Here is a 13,312-nt window from a genome sequence, read left to right as displayed (position 1 = left end):
CTCAGTTTCAGAAGACGTGTACCTTTAAAAAGGATTCAAATCAAATATCTTTATTTCAGAATCATTCTAATTGTGAATGTACTAAGCGAATATGTATAAATTTGTCAAAACCATAATGGAAGGACAATAAATGTTCATCAGGAAACCATTGGAGAGTGGAGTAGGCATATTGAGGACAAGTTTTTGAATCACTATACATACGGCGTACTATCTTCTTATTCCTCTCTCTCTCTCTCTCTCTCTCTCTCTCTCTCTCTCTCTCTCTATATATATATATATATATATATATATATATATATATATATATATATATATAGTTTAGAATTTCATGTTTAGATTTAATTCTTTCTAAGAATCGCATGGTATTAGAGATTATCGTATTGATAGAGATTTTGTTAATAAGTTTTAGGTTTTGGTTGATTAAGATTCTGAAACCTTTCTTTTTTTTATTAAATATAAATACTGTAATGTTAAATTTCTTACTCAATTAAATAGTCTCGTTTTACCGACCTTTTGTAGATTGATTTTCATTCAATCGAGATATTGATTATATCTGTACTCTTTCATCTATCATATATTTTGTATCTCTAGTCAAGTGTGAAACTTATTCCTTCCAAAAAGCATGCAAAATTTTGTACATAAATCTTCCGTTGCGTGAAACTATTTTCAAACTCTAATTTTCAAAATGATTTTTAAATTGGTCTATTTTTTAATAAGGTTTATTCAACCCCTTCTTCTAGACCATTGGATTCCATATTCTACTACAAACATCAGGATATCGATACGCCTTACAAGATATTGTCATACCCTCAAAGGCACCTTAATGTCTCATGCAAAAGAATTAATCAAAAAAGTCTTTATGAAGACGATGACAGAAAAGGCACACAAGACCTCTTAGAAATACATTAGTTAATAGAAAAGAAAAAGTTTTTAAATAAATCGCCAAAGGTGTAAATTTACATTAATGATAAGATGCTTAAAAAGGGCAATGATACGTAAATCAAAAGCCCACAAAATGGAGCTATTAAGAAATGGGCATGGATGAAATTATAAAAGCTTCTTCCACATGTTTCCTTTTCGTTGCACCTTGGGTTATCAAACCATGTGGATTTCTCTTTAGGTTGCTAGTACATGCCTCACCCCAATCATATATTCTCTTAACTACAAAAGCCTTATTCTCAACAACCGACATTAAGGCCATCCTCTTTGTATAATAATAAAAATAAATTTATAAAAAAAACAATAACACACATCAAAACACTTATATAATGGGACACTTACTCGAAAGTCGTCAAGTTTTTAGTCAAATAAGAGGGGCCGCTCTTTGAGTTTAATATACTTCTTCTAAACAACCGACATGAGGGCCATCCTATTTGTACAAAAATAAAAACAAAGTTATAAAAAATAATAACACGCATCAAAACACTCATACAAGGGGACACTCACTCGAATAGTCGACATATTTGTTTTTCATTCTTCTCATAATCTATTACCTCCTTCAAACTTATAAGTTACAATTCATCTAAGAACTCAACAAACTCTCTTTGTCTCCCTCGGCTCGTTCCAGTTAAAACCATTTATCGATACATTATCACTCGCCCAAGACAACGGGAACCAAGACTCGTCGAGCGCATTGAAAATAACCATTGAGATATCTCTTTTTATCCTCAAATCCTCAAAAATTGATCATTCCAATTTTTATAAATGGATGAGTATGGAGTAAGTAGAGTCCTCTTAGCGAGGGCATTGACAGATACCCAACCATCATTTTTAATACCTTTGGTACCATTGAACGAAAAGAATGTGCATATAGTAGGTGTTATATCTAAACTCCTACATATAATCTCAAACCCCCTAATGAACACCAAACTCTTTGGATGAAGTTGAGAAGGTGCAATATTGATGGTCTGAGGATCTTAGACTCAAACATAACAAACGGGATCCCCATTCCCAAATCATACATGACACCCGAGACATGGTTAGTTTGTCCCTTTTTCCTTCACTACACGGATCCAATAAGAAGTCCCTTTCTCACCACTAGTGTGTGTATGTCTCTCTCTCTCTCTCTCTCTCTCTCTCTCTCTCTCTCTATATATATATATATATATATATATATATATATATATATATATATATATATATATATATATATATATATATATATATATATATATTATATATATATATATATATATATATATATATATATAAGCCCTTACAAAATGAGGCCACCAGTCTCGTCAGTGAAGATGGATTGAAATTTTCAACCTTGCCACTCAAATGAGTAGTGTTGTAGTAACCATTAATGATCTCGCTTGTCTTGGGAAATAAGAGGGAAAAAAGGCCACTATTACAACACCCATTAGAATTAAAGGTACTAGAACTACAATCATACCTCCAAAACATTCCTTATTCTACAAGGTTCAAGTCAACCTTCCAATCACCTCTCCCCGAGTTCTTTACATAGTGTTTCCACATCCTACATATCTCATCATGTGTCCTAGAATCTATCAATACATCATTCTCATCAAACTCCCTAATAATCACCATTACTTAATCACATAATAAGAAAGAGGGACAAGGAAAATAAATCTCAATGCATGTGATTTACTTGAGGAAATGTTGAAGATAAACTTTTGTGGAGAAATGTGATCCCTAAAAATAAAGCGAAAAAAATACATAAAGAAACAATGAAGAGTAAAAACTCAAGGTCGTGTATTTAAAGATTCATATTTACCCCTAGGCCAACTAGGGTCATCATCACACACTAAGTAGAATCGTAAACATCATTACAAGGACAAAACATCAAAGGTTCCAATTAAATGCATGAAAACTGACTAAAGACTATGATCATTTGGTTCTTCCCAAGATGATTTGTGTCATTACATGGCATTAAATGTATCACTCATTCTGAAATCTAATTGTCACTCCTATCTCTTGGAATATCACAACCCAAAAATAAAACTTGTACTTTTTCACCAATAAGCATGCATAAATATCATCACCCCAATATGTCTTGTGCTTAAGGGATTGTGAATTAGAATATCCTACCTTAACCACATCGCCCATATAGATCTTGTGCTTGAGGGATTATGGATCAAAATAAATTTTGTATAGGTTCAAAGAGCGTGACCAATCAAATTCCTAACCTGTAAACATTATTTAGAGTACTTAGGCGCAAAAAGAAGGGTCAAGTGAGCCCATGATCCAACCCAACATATTACCTCTCTGTTGTTACTCATGAGAGAACGTGTCAAACTACGTGTTAGGGAAGTAACAAAAAACTTAGAAGCCTTAGTAAGTTAATCACACTTTCTATTATGATGAATGACTCACCCTATTCATTGTCATTGTTAGGTCAAAGAAAGGTGCGCATGGCCGAATCCACATGCACCACAACCGATCTTGATAATGGCCTCTAGATCAAGTTACCGTGTTTGTAAATACCCCTAGCTGGGAAGCTGGGTAATTCATTTTCATTTTTTATAGATCAAAACACATTAAGATTTCTTATGCATCTTATCGTAGGCAATGTAACCCTTATTGTACTCACTATAAGTACAAGTCCTAATTTGGTTTCTTGGAGCTTTAAAAAGAAACCTCTGGTGGCATGATCAAATGCTAAAGCAGAGTATAAAGAATTAGCTCATACAACATTTGACTTACTGTCGCTTGAGTCCTTATTATCTTAGTTAAGCATTTCTTATTTACCTTCTACTATGTTATGTGATAATCTTAGTGCAATGGTATTATCTCATAATTTAGTGATACATACTCGAACAAAGCACATTAAATTAGAAGTTTATTTTGTTGGTGAAAAAGTATTGTTAAACAAACTCAAAATTTGACATGTCTCAGCACTTGAACAAAGTTGTTTCTTTGAAACTACATTGATTTAACGAGGAGTATTAATATCAACCACTTTTTATAGTTCAAATTTTATAGAATATAAATTATAAAGTCCTCTAAATAAGTTTGTTAGGTTAGAGAGACAAATTAATTACTTCAATAGAAGTGTGTTAGAATCTCTATCAATTTTTTTATGGTCAAATATCCTAATGGTTGAAATTCTAAAGGTATATAAGTGGGATGTCACAAGTTCAAAACCGCGCCCCTACATGTGATATCCTTGCCTAGCTACCAACTGAGCTGGCTTAACGAGACAAAATTTATATCAATTTTGCCAACTTTATAAAGAGAGAGTATTGTAACTATTTTATATTCAACAGTTCAATTGAAGAAGCTTCATAACTTATACAATTCATATTGTCAACTAAATATCAAATATTAAGTACTACAAATGACATACTTTATGACAAAAATTTCACCTCGCCCAAAAAATAACTGAGGTATAAACACTGGGTGCGCCATATTTTCTTTATTAAAAATATAAATATTTTCCCTCTACTACAAAGCACAATTGAGGAGTAAAGTAACTAAAGGACACATTTCGAATTCTAACAATTGTAGTTTATGTTTTATTTCTTTTTTAATGGTGTCATTCTTTTTTTTAAATTTAAATATTAAACAATGTAGTCTTTCGATTATCCTAAAAACCGAGGGGAAAGATTACTCATTTTTCCTATAAAAGCATTTGTTCATTAAGTTTTACTCTAACCTAACCAATCTCTTGTCGTTCAAACTCGTAAACATCATTCTTTTAGATTACACATGTGTTTATTGTTCTTGTTGTTGCTTGCCAACCTTGATCAAACATTTTTCTACTCTTGTGATCCATCTCATGGAATGTCGTTGTTGTTCTTTCCTTGTTTGATAACATTGAAAAACCTATTTCTATTTATACTTAGAAATATTACAACTCAAAAAGAAAACAGTGGATGACAAAAATCTTTAAGTGGTATACCTTACAGTACACCATTCTATTTTTGGGTATGCAATATAAGTAGTATATTCCCTCGATTGGTCTGAAACTAGAGGAGAAATGTCGTTATTTTATTTCATAAAAAAATATTTGTCGTCCATAAACAAATACTTGTCGTCCATTTATTGAGTATCAACGCTCAAGACTCTGACAATACATTAATGTACAAGACACGTTAATGATTCTCGCGAAATTGTCACAACAACCATTTAGAATGCGAACGCAACAATATATATTTTGGATGGTAAATTCTGAATCACAAACATTGTTCATGAAAACATTAGGATTGAAAAAAGTGTAACTTAAAGAAGTGTGGATATAATTTTTGTGATGGATTACAAGAGTAGAAAATAGTATTGCTTCAAGGTATGTATTCTTTACATAATCTCTTGTCTTTATATATGATAGGTTATTTTCATTATCTGACCTTGATAATTTTATATAAAAAAAAGAAGCAAAATCATTGAAATTATATTGTAATATATAGATATGTAAGAAATTCCAGCATTGATTCTTCAACAAGATTCACAAGGATGATGATGGAGATGTTTTAGAAATTTTCTTCAAAAACTGTACTTATTGATTTAAACAAACATAGTATAAAATTATAAAAATTTGTTTTTAATAAAACACGTGAAACAAATATATATATATATATATATATATATATATATATATATATATATATATATATATATATATATATATATATATATATATATATATAATCTCGGGTAGTTTGAAAAAAAATTGTGTGTTTTTAATAAAATATAAATTGTTGTTGGAATTCGAATTTAATAGTAATACAATATTTTTTTTGATGAATTTTTAACTGAGTGGAAAAAATGATAATTTTTTATGACGTTCTTTCGTTATCTTGGTTATAAAATCTCTTTTCTAATTGATGTATAAGAGGTTTTTCGTAGTAGTGATTATAACCATTTTAAAACCTACAATTGATAACTATATATTAAAACCAAATCTATATAAATAATGAAAGAGTTTAATATTTCATGTCGATATCAAATTGTATTATTCTAAGTTAGCTACTATTAGAGTATAAAATAAAATAGTGAATAAAACTTCATTTTACCAACTAAAAGATTTACAAAATAATTTAACATCTCAAATACATAAATTCATTCATATAGAAATAGTGACTTCACAAACAAAAACAAATTACACCATAGACGCAAGGAAAAATTGTAGTACACAATTTCAACTACAATATATAGATCTAAAAGAAAACATATATATATTTCATATCTATTCGAAGAGTGGAGAGTATGCAAGCTCGATCTTGTTGGCCATACACCTAAGAAAGTTTCCAATGTAAGAGTGCAAATTTTGCAAACTCCATCCTTCCACTGGATCACAAACACACTCCCATTCAATCATACACCCTACACGTTCATCATCATCATCAGTGATCTTCAGCGGCAATACTTTCATTATCGCCACGTAATTCTTAAATCCCATGTTGTTATCAACAATTTCATAGGACAAACAACGTTGTACATGATCAATTGTCAACAGCTTCTCTTTGAACCACTTCACAACTGCCTCTGAATTTTCATCGGCACCCTTTTTGGTTGAAGCACAATATCGAACAAGACCAGGCTGACCATCAACTCCTTCGAACTTATAACATGTATCAATTGGTAGCCATTTGTGTAGGTTACAAAAATCTTGTAACACACTCCATACTATTTCCTCCTCAGTTCCTCTTACCTCAACAATCGCTTTACCTTCCCATTTTTTCGCCTTGTTTTCCTCTCCCATTTTTCTAGTAGATTTACTCAATAGCTTGATGAGATCTTTTTTGTTGAGAAAAATGGTGAGGGACTTGATATCTATATATACACATATCTAAGCATATATTGGTCAACCCATGCAGTATTCTAAGAAAGCAACCACCCTCTATCAAATTTCAATATTCAAAATAATACCCGGTCAATAAAATGAAAGTTTCAATATATTATAATAATATTAATACTTTCCTCAAACAAATACCCTCTAGACTAAATTAATAGTATAAAGAAATAAATAGTACTGAAGAATTAAATAGTAAATCTAGAGCTTTCATTAACTCTTCACACAAGTTGTACATATGAATTAAATAATAAATCGTTGCTTCTGTGCTAGGCTGCTAAATATGTCCGCTGTAAATGAATTATTGATCGGGCATGGTCAAATATATTGGATATGAAATGGATGAAATTAAGATCAATTAAAATCTCTTAAAATAAAATAAAGTGTAGGTTGTCCCACACTTCTCCAAATACATCTGTCTTTGCTTGTGAGGAACTATTTTTGAAAAACTAGTTACGCAAACATAAATGTTTCAAATCTTCCACAACAATATATGACCATTGAACACAAATGATAGGGAATGAGTTAATAGTGCAAGTCTGCTATTAGAGGAGCAGGATTCCTCCTAAGGAAATATAGAAAGGGAATTGGAATGTATTAATTTTTCAGTCCTGCAAATGGAGCTCAAAGCTCACTTAAATACAAACGCAAAATAACAGAAAGATTCCCCAAATCTATCACATGGGAAAATCTAACAAACTAGCAATGACTCAGCAATCTTCTAGATCTTTTCTTCACTAGCTGTCAAAATAGTCACATAATCTTCCAACCTTCTAGGAATTTTGATTATTCTTTTTGTCCTTGGGTCTTGCTCTTCATTGTTTTCCACTTCCCTTATTGGGCCAATGTCATCTCTAATGGGCTTGCCCGTATCAATACTCCCCCAACAAAATCAACCTTGTCCTCAAGGTTGTAGTCACGACGCAGCTCTTCCCAATTTTCCCATGATGTATCATCAGGCGACAGTCCCTGCCACTGTACCAGAGCGAAACGCGTGGAAATTCCCTCTATGAGTCTTGTCTGAAATTCCAGTACAGCCAAAGGAGTAACCACAGGGTGATTGTTAATTGAGTCATGGGGAATTTGATCAATAACAGTCGGAGGTACTCCCTCATGAAGCTTCAAAAGAGAAGAATGGAATACATTGTGAATGCGAGAATGATTGGGCAGCTCCAGTTTGTAAGCCACAGGACCAACTTTGGCTAAGACCAAATAAGGACCATAATACCGTTTAGAAAGCTTGTGGTATTTGTTTCCAGATAACGAAACTTGCCGGTAAGGTTGTAGCTTAACGTACACCCAAGATCCCACCGCAAATTGGACCTCCCGACGGTGTTTATTCGCGTTTCGCGTCATTTGTAATTGCGCCTTACTCAAATTCTTACGCAGTAAGTGAAGAATTTCGTCACGGGATTGCAACACAAAATCACAAGCATCAATCGACGATGAACCTGCAATGTAAGACGGGATCGATGGTGGCAATTTTCCAAACATCACTTGGAAGGGGGATAGACCCGATGCAGTGTGCACAGAAGTGTTATAATGATATTCAGCCCAAGGAAGTAAAGCGACCCACTGAGATGGTTTAGCATGAACAAAAGCTCGCAAATATTGTTCCACGGTACGATTCATAACCTCTGTCTGACCGTCGGTTTGAGGGTGATACGCAGAACTCATCCTCAACAAGGTACCACTGAATGTAAAAAGATCCTTCCAAAAGCGACTGATAAAAATCGGGTCACGATCGAAAATAATACTCTTTGGAAGGCCATGATGTTTACAGACAATGGAAACAAATAACTCTGCTACCTTGTATGCAGTGAACCCAGTAGCTAGCGCTCCTAGACGAATTGCCTTAGAAAATCTATCAACTACCACCATGATCACAGTGAATCCCTTAGAGGGAGGCAACCCCGTTATGAAATCCATGGAGATGTCTTCCCAAATGTGTTGAGGAAGTGGAAGAGGCTGTAATAGTCCACCTGGTTTTTGGGTTGAGTATTTTGTTTGCTGACAAACAACACATTGCCGAATGAACTCCTGCGTTTCTCGCTTCATATTGTCCCAAAAAAAATTCTCAGAAAGGCGCTTCATCGTCCTGGAAAGCCCAGCATGACCGCCAATTAATGTCTCATGATATTCCCGTAACAACAAGCTTTTGAAGCGAGAATTAGGACTAATCCAGATTCTTCCTTGGCGAAGTAGCAAGCCATCGACAACCCGGAAATTAGGATGGGCGGAAGGATCCTGCAGAACCTGTTCCTTTAACTGCAAGAATAGGGTGTCAGTGGATAAATCTTGCTTTAATTCTTCCAAGAATAAGACACGAGGGACCGTCAAGTGGAGGAGGCTGGGAGTTATTGGGTCACTGACACGGGAGAGAGCATCTGCTGCAATGTTGGTGGAGCCTGGTTTGTATTGGATATCATAATGGTAACCAAGTAATTTGGACAGATAGCGTTGTTGCTCCGGTGTTTGGATGACTTGAGTTAAAAGTTCCCGCAAACTTTTGTGATCCGTTTGAATGATAAAAAAATGGCCCAGAAGATATTGACGCCAACGCTTTACAGCACTAGTGATGGCATGGAGTTCACGAATGTATGTCGAAGCCTTAGTCATTCGAGGACAAAAAACTCTGCTGAAGAAGGCCAAAGGGTGTCCTGATTGTAAAAGGACAGCACCCATTGCAAAACCGGAAGCATCCGTTTGAAGGACAAAAGGAGAGGTAAAATCCGGGAGAGCAAGAACCGGAGCAGAAACCATCGCTTGCTTGAGTTGATTAAAGGATAATAAAGCTTCTTCACTCCATTTAAAGGAATCCTTTTTCAACAGTCGGGTTAGTGATAAAGCAATGGAAGCATACCCGCGAATGAACTTCCGATAATAACCAGACAATCCCAAAAATCCCCTCAAAGCTTTTAAGGTTTTAGGTACAGGACACTCAAGAATAGCTCTAATTTTCTCAGGATCGGGAGCCACAGTGCCATTCATTACAATGTGACCTAAATATGCGATGGTAGTTTGCCCAAACGAGCACTTAGAAGCTTTCAGGAAGAATCGATGCTCAGAGAGGAGAGAAAAAACCTGTTCTAGATGAATCTGATGTTGCTCCATTGTTTCACTGAACACAAGAATATCGTCGAAAAATACAATAACAGTCTTACGAAGCAGTGGCCGGAAAATGTCATTCATGGTTGCTTGAAAGGTTGCTGGTGCGTTGCAAAGGCCGAACGGCATGACTTTGTACTCATAATGGCCATCATGGGTTCGAAATGCCGTCTTGGGACTGTCATGAGGCTGGAGGCGGATTTGATGAAATCCTGAAGTGAGGTCCAACTTGGAAAAAACTCTCGCGGATCCAAGTTCATCCAAAAGCTCGTCAACAGTGGGTAACGGAAAACGATCCTTCACTGTAATTGCATTTAAGGCACGATAATCCACACACATGCGCCAAGTGCCATCTTTTTTCTTGAGGAGGAGCACCGGAGAGGAAAAAGGGCTGTTGCTAGGTTGAATCCACCCATTTTCAAGCAGTTTACGAATTTGAGACTCTATTTCTTGTTTCTGCGCATGCGGATAACGATACGGCCGCACGTTGACTGGAACAGCATTATGATTGAGAGGAATTTGATGATCAGTAAAACGGGATGGTGGCAGGGACGTGGGTTCATCAAATAATGGAGCGTAGCGGTGAAGGAGGTCCATGAAAATGGGGCCAAGGTTTTCAGATGTTGATATGGAAGAAGAGTCGTCGGAATCAAGAATATGCAGAGAAAAAATCTGTGCCGTAGGCTCATGTTGGACCAATTTCTTCAATTGATGGTAAGAAATATTATTGTAAGATGGCCCTGTTTCACCTTGTAAAACAATCTCTTTGGCACCATACTGAAATTTCATAGTAAGAGATTGATAGTCCATTAAAACTGGACCTAACGTTTTGAGCCATGGGGTACCCAATACAATATCTGGTCCACTGAGGTTTAATGTATACAAGTCTACAACAAAACTATGACCTTGTATTTCGATTTGCACCTCCTTACAAACCTGAGCACTGGTCAATTCATCCCCATTGCCAACCATAACTCTTAAAGTTGGTGATGAACTGTGTTGCAATCCCAGAGTACGTGCCACCTGAGTTTGAATGAAGTTGAGGGTACTTCCTCCATCTACTAATACATGGACCGAATGTTGGGCCACACTTCCCAGAACCTTGATTGTTTGAGCCGTCTGGGTGCCTGACATGGCATGAAAACTCAACTGGGCCAACTGGGCCGCATCAGGTGGGTCGAACAAAGCCATAATTTGGTCTGGGGATCCGAAATTGGACTGGCCAGATCCCTCCGTCTCACTTTCATCTTCTTCAGCAATCAAAAGAAGGAAACGAGCTTTGCATTTGTGATGACGGGAAAAGCGTTCGTCGCAGTTGAAGCACAATCCCTTTTCTCTTCGTTCGGCCAATTCAGAAGCTGATAATTGACGGTAGCGAGTTTTGGGAACGGGTGTGGGTAACAGGGGAGGCATGACGGTCTTTGGTGGAGGAGAATCGGAAACAGATTTCGCCGGGAAAGGGGAAATCGTGCGGGTAGTGGAAGGTGCTTGCCACGAAGACGAAGGTCGTGTCTTTGTCAAACGCAAGAGATCCTGGAACTTTTCTTCTTGTAACCTAGCAAGACCTGTAGCTTGCAATAGGGATGACGGTTGTTGAGCCAACACCTCACGGCGGATCTCAGATTTCAACCCCGATATGAAACAACTGAGGAGATCGTGGAGTGACAGACCCACAATTCGGTTGGCAAGAGATTCAAACTCGCTGAGGTAACTAGCAACAGAATCAGTTTGTTGAAGCTTAAACAGCTTACCTCGTGGGTCGTCGTATGCTGTAGGCGCAAAACGGAGTTCCAAAGCGTGCAGAAACTGTGGCCACGAAGTGATATACCCATTGTTGAACATCCATTGGTACCACGCTAACGCTGGTCCGTCCAAATAAAAGGAAGCAACGGTGATGCGTTCGTGCTCCGGTGTGTGGTGGTAAGTGAAAAACTGAGTGATCTTAAAGATCCATCCATGAGGATCCACGCCTTGGAAACGAGGAACGTCGAGCTTCAGAATATGACGAGGAGTGTGATCCGAATCATTGTCGTGACGGAGGTTGATGGGTTCTGGTGTCGTGGAGCGGCGTTCCAAGGACTCAACACGGTTAGTAACTTCATCCATGCGAAGATTGAAATGATCTTGGAAACGAGTAAGCACCTGAGCCAATTCATCGAGCTTCTCACTGGTGGAACGAGTGACGACGTTGGCCATATTTGGATTTGACGGGAGAGGTTCGGTGATGAAAGCACCACTGATAGGGAATGAGTTAATAGTGCAAGTCCGCTATTAGAGGAGCAGGATTCCTCCTAAGGAAATATAGAAAGGGAATTGGAATGTATTAATTTTTCAGTCCTGCAAATGGAGCTCAAAGCTCACTTAAATACAAACGCAAAATAACAGAAAGATTCCCCAAATCTATCACATGGGAAAATCTAACAAACTAGCAATGACTCAGCAATCTTCTAGATCTTTTCTTCACTAGCTGTCAAAATAGTCACATAATCTTCCAACCTTCTAGGAATTTTGATTATTCTTTTTGTCCTTGGGCCTTGCTCTTCATTGTTTTCCACTTCCCTTATTGGGCCAATGTCATCTCTAATGGGCTTGCCCGTATCAATAAATTAATAAAAATATAATAACAGAGAAAAATAAGATAACTCTATGAAAGAAAAATAAGATAGCTTTATTCGCATATCCATGTGTATTGGTTGTTAGAAGTAATTTCATTTTAGTTTAATATAAGATAGTTTTATCTTTTAATTTAGCTTACGTTGCAATTTTTTAAACAATTTTTTAACTGATTTTAAATGCAATGTAGTAATAGAATTTTAGTGTAATTATTTTCTGGTAGAAAATTTAGTTACAACGTCTATCTCTTTCTCTCTCTTCCATCTTCATCATCTTATTCTTCTTGTGCATTAATATTTAATATCTAAAACTCCAGTTCAGGTCCACGGAAAACACCAAGGAAAGCGCGAGTGAACGTGAGGCGTGTGTGATTGATTTCAGTTATGAAATTCACAGTGAATTGAAGTTTGAAATCGTAGCAAAATCATATTTCTTGATTCTAAGGGATTGAGAAACACGAGTGTTTGGTGAGATCTGAGTGAATTCTTGCACAAGATCGAAGATGAACGGTGGAATGGTAGCTTGAATACGAAACTTCCAATTTTTTATGGAAAGAATTGAAATCAATGGATGATTCAGATGCGTGTGTTATTTGACGCTCAAGATGTTCTTGATCTCGTCAATGACGATTATGCAGTTGTTGCAGTAGATGCAACTAAAGCTCAAAGGAACATGCATAGAGAGTTGAGGAATAAGGATCAGAAAGTTCTGATATACATCAATTAGTGTGTGAGTATGAATGTGTTTGAAAAGATCGTTGATTCAACAATAGTGAAGGTTGTGTGGGACATACTAGTACGTTGCTATAGAGGTGATGCATTAATGAAGAAGGTAAAG

At 36.1% G+C, this 13,312-nt stretch overlaps 1 protein-coding gene across 1 annotated transcript; it reads right to left on the bottom strand.

The window, feature by feature from the left end:
• Nucleotides 1–5,998: 5,998 nt before the first annotated feature.
• Nucleotides 5,999–6,724, bottom strand: LOC127083846 (lachrymatory-factor synthase). Its single transcript, XM_051024183.1, has one exon. It carries the CDS (start codon nucleotides 6,662–6,664, stop codon nucleotides 6,149–6,151), a length of 516 nt encoding a protein of 171 aa, XP_050880140.1. The 5' UTR covers nucleotides 6,665–6,724; the 3' UTR covers nucleotides 5,999–6,148.
• Nucleotides 6,725–13,312: the final 6,588 nt, after the last annotated feature.

This window comes from Lathyrus oleraceus, chromosome 5 (genome assembly GCF_024323335.1).
Source record: "Lathyrus oleraceus cultivar Zhongwan6 chromosome 5, CAAS_Psat_ZW6_1.0, whole genome shotgun sequence".
NCBI classification, from domain to species: domain Eukaryota; kingdom Viridiplantae; phylum Streptophyta; class Magnoliopsida; order Fabales; family Fabaceae; genus Lathyrus; species Lathyrus oleraceus.
This window is presented reverse-complemented; position numbering and strand designations above follow the sequence as displayed.

What these genes read in the sequence shown, in the direction of transcription:
- LOC127083846 (XM_051024183.1), bottom strand. Translation starts at nt 6,664, where the DNA reads ATGGGAGAGGAAAACAAGGCGAAAAAATGGGAAGGTAAAGCGATTGTT.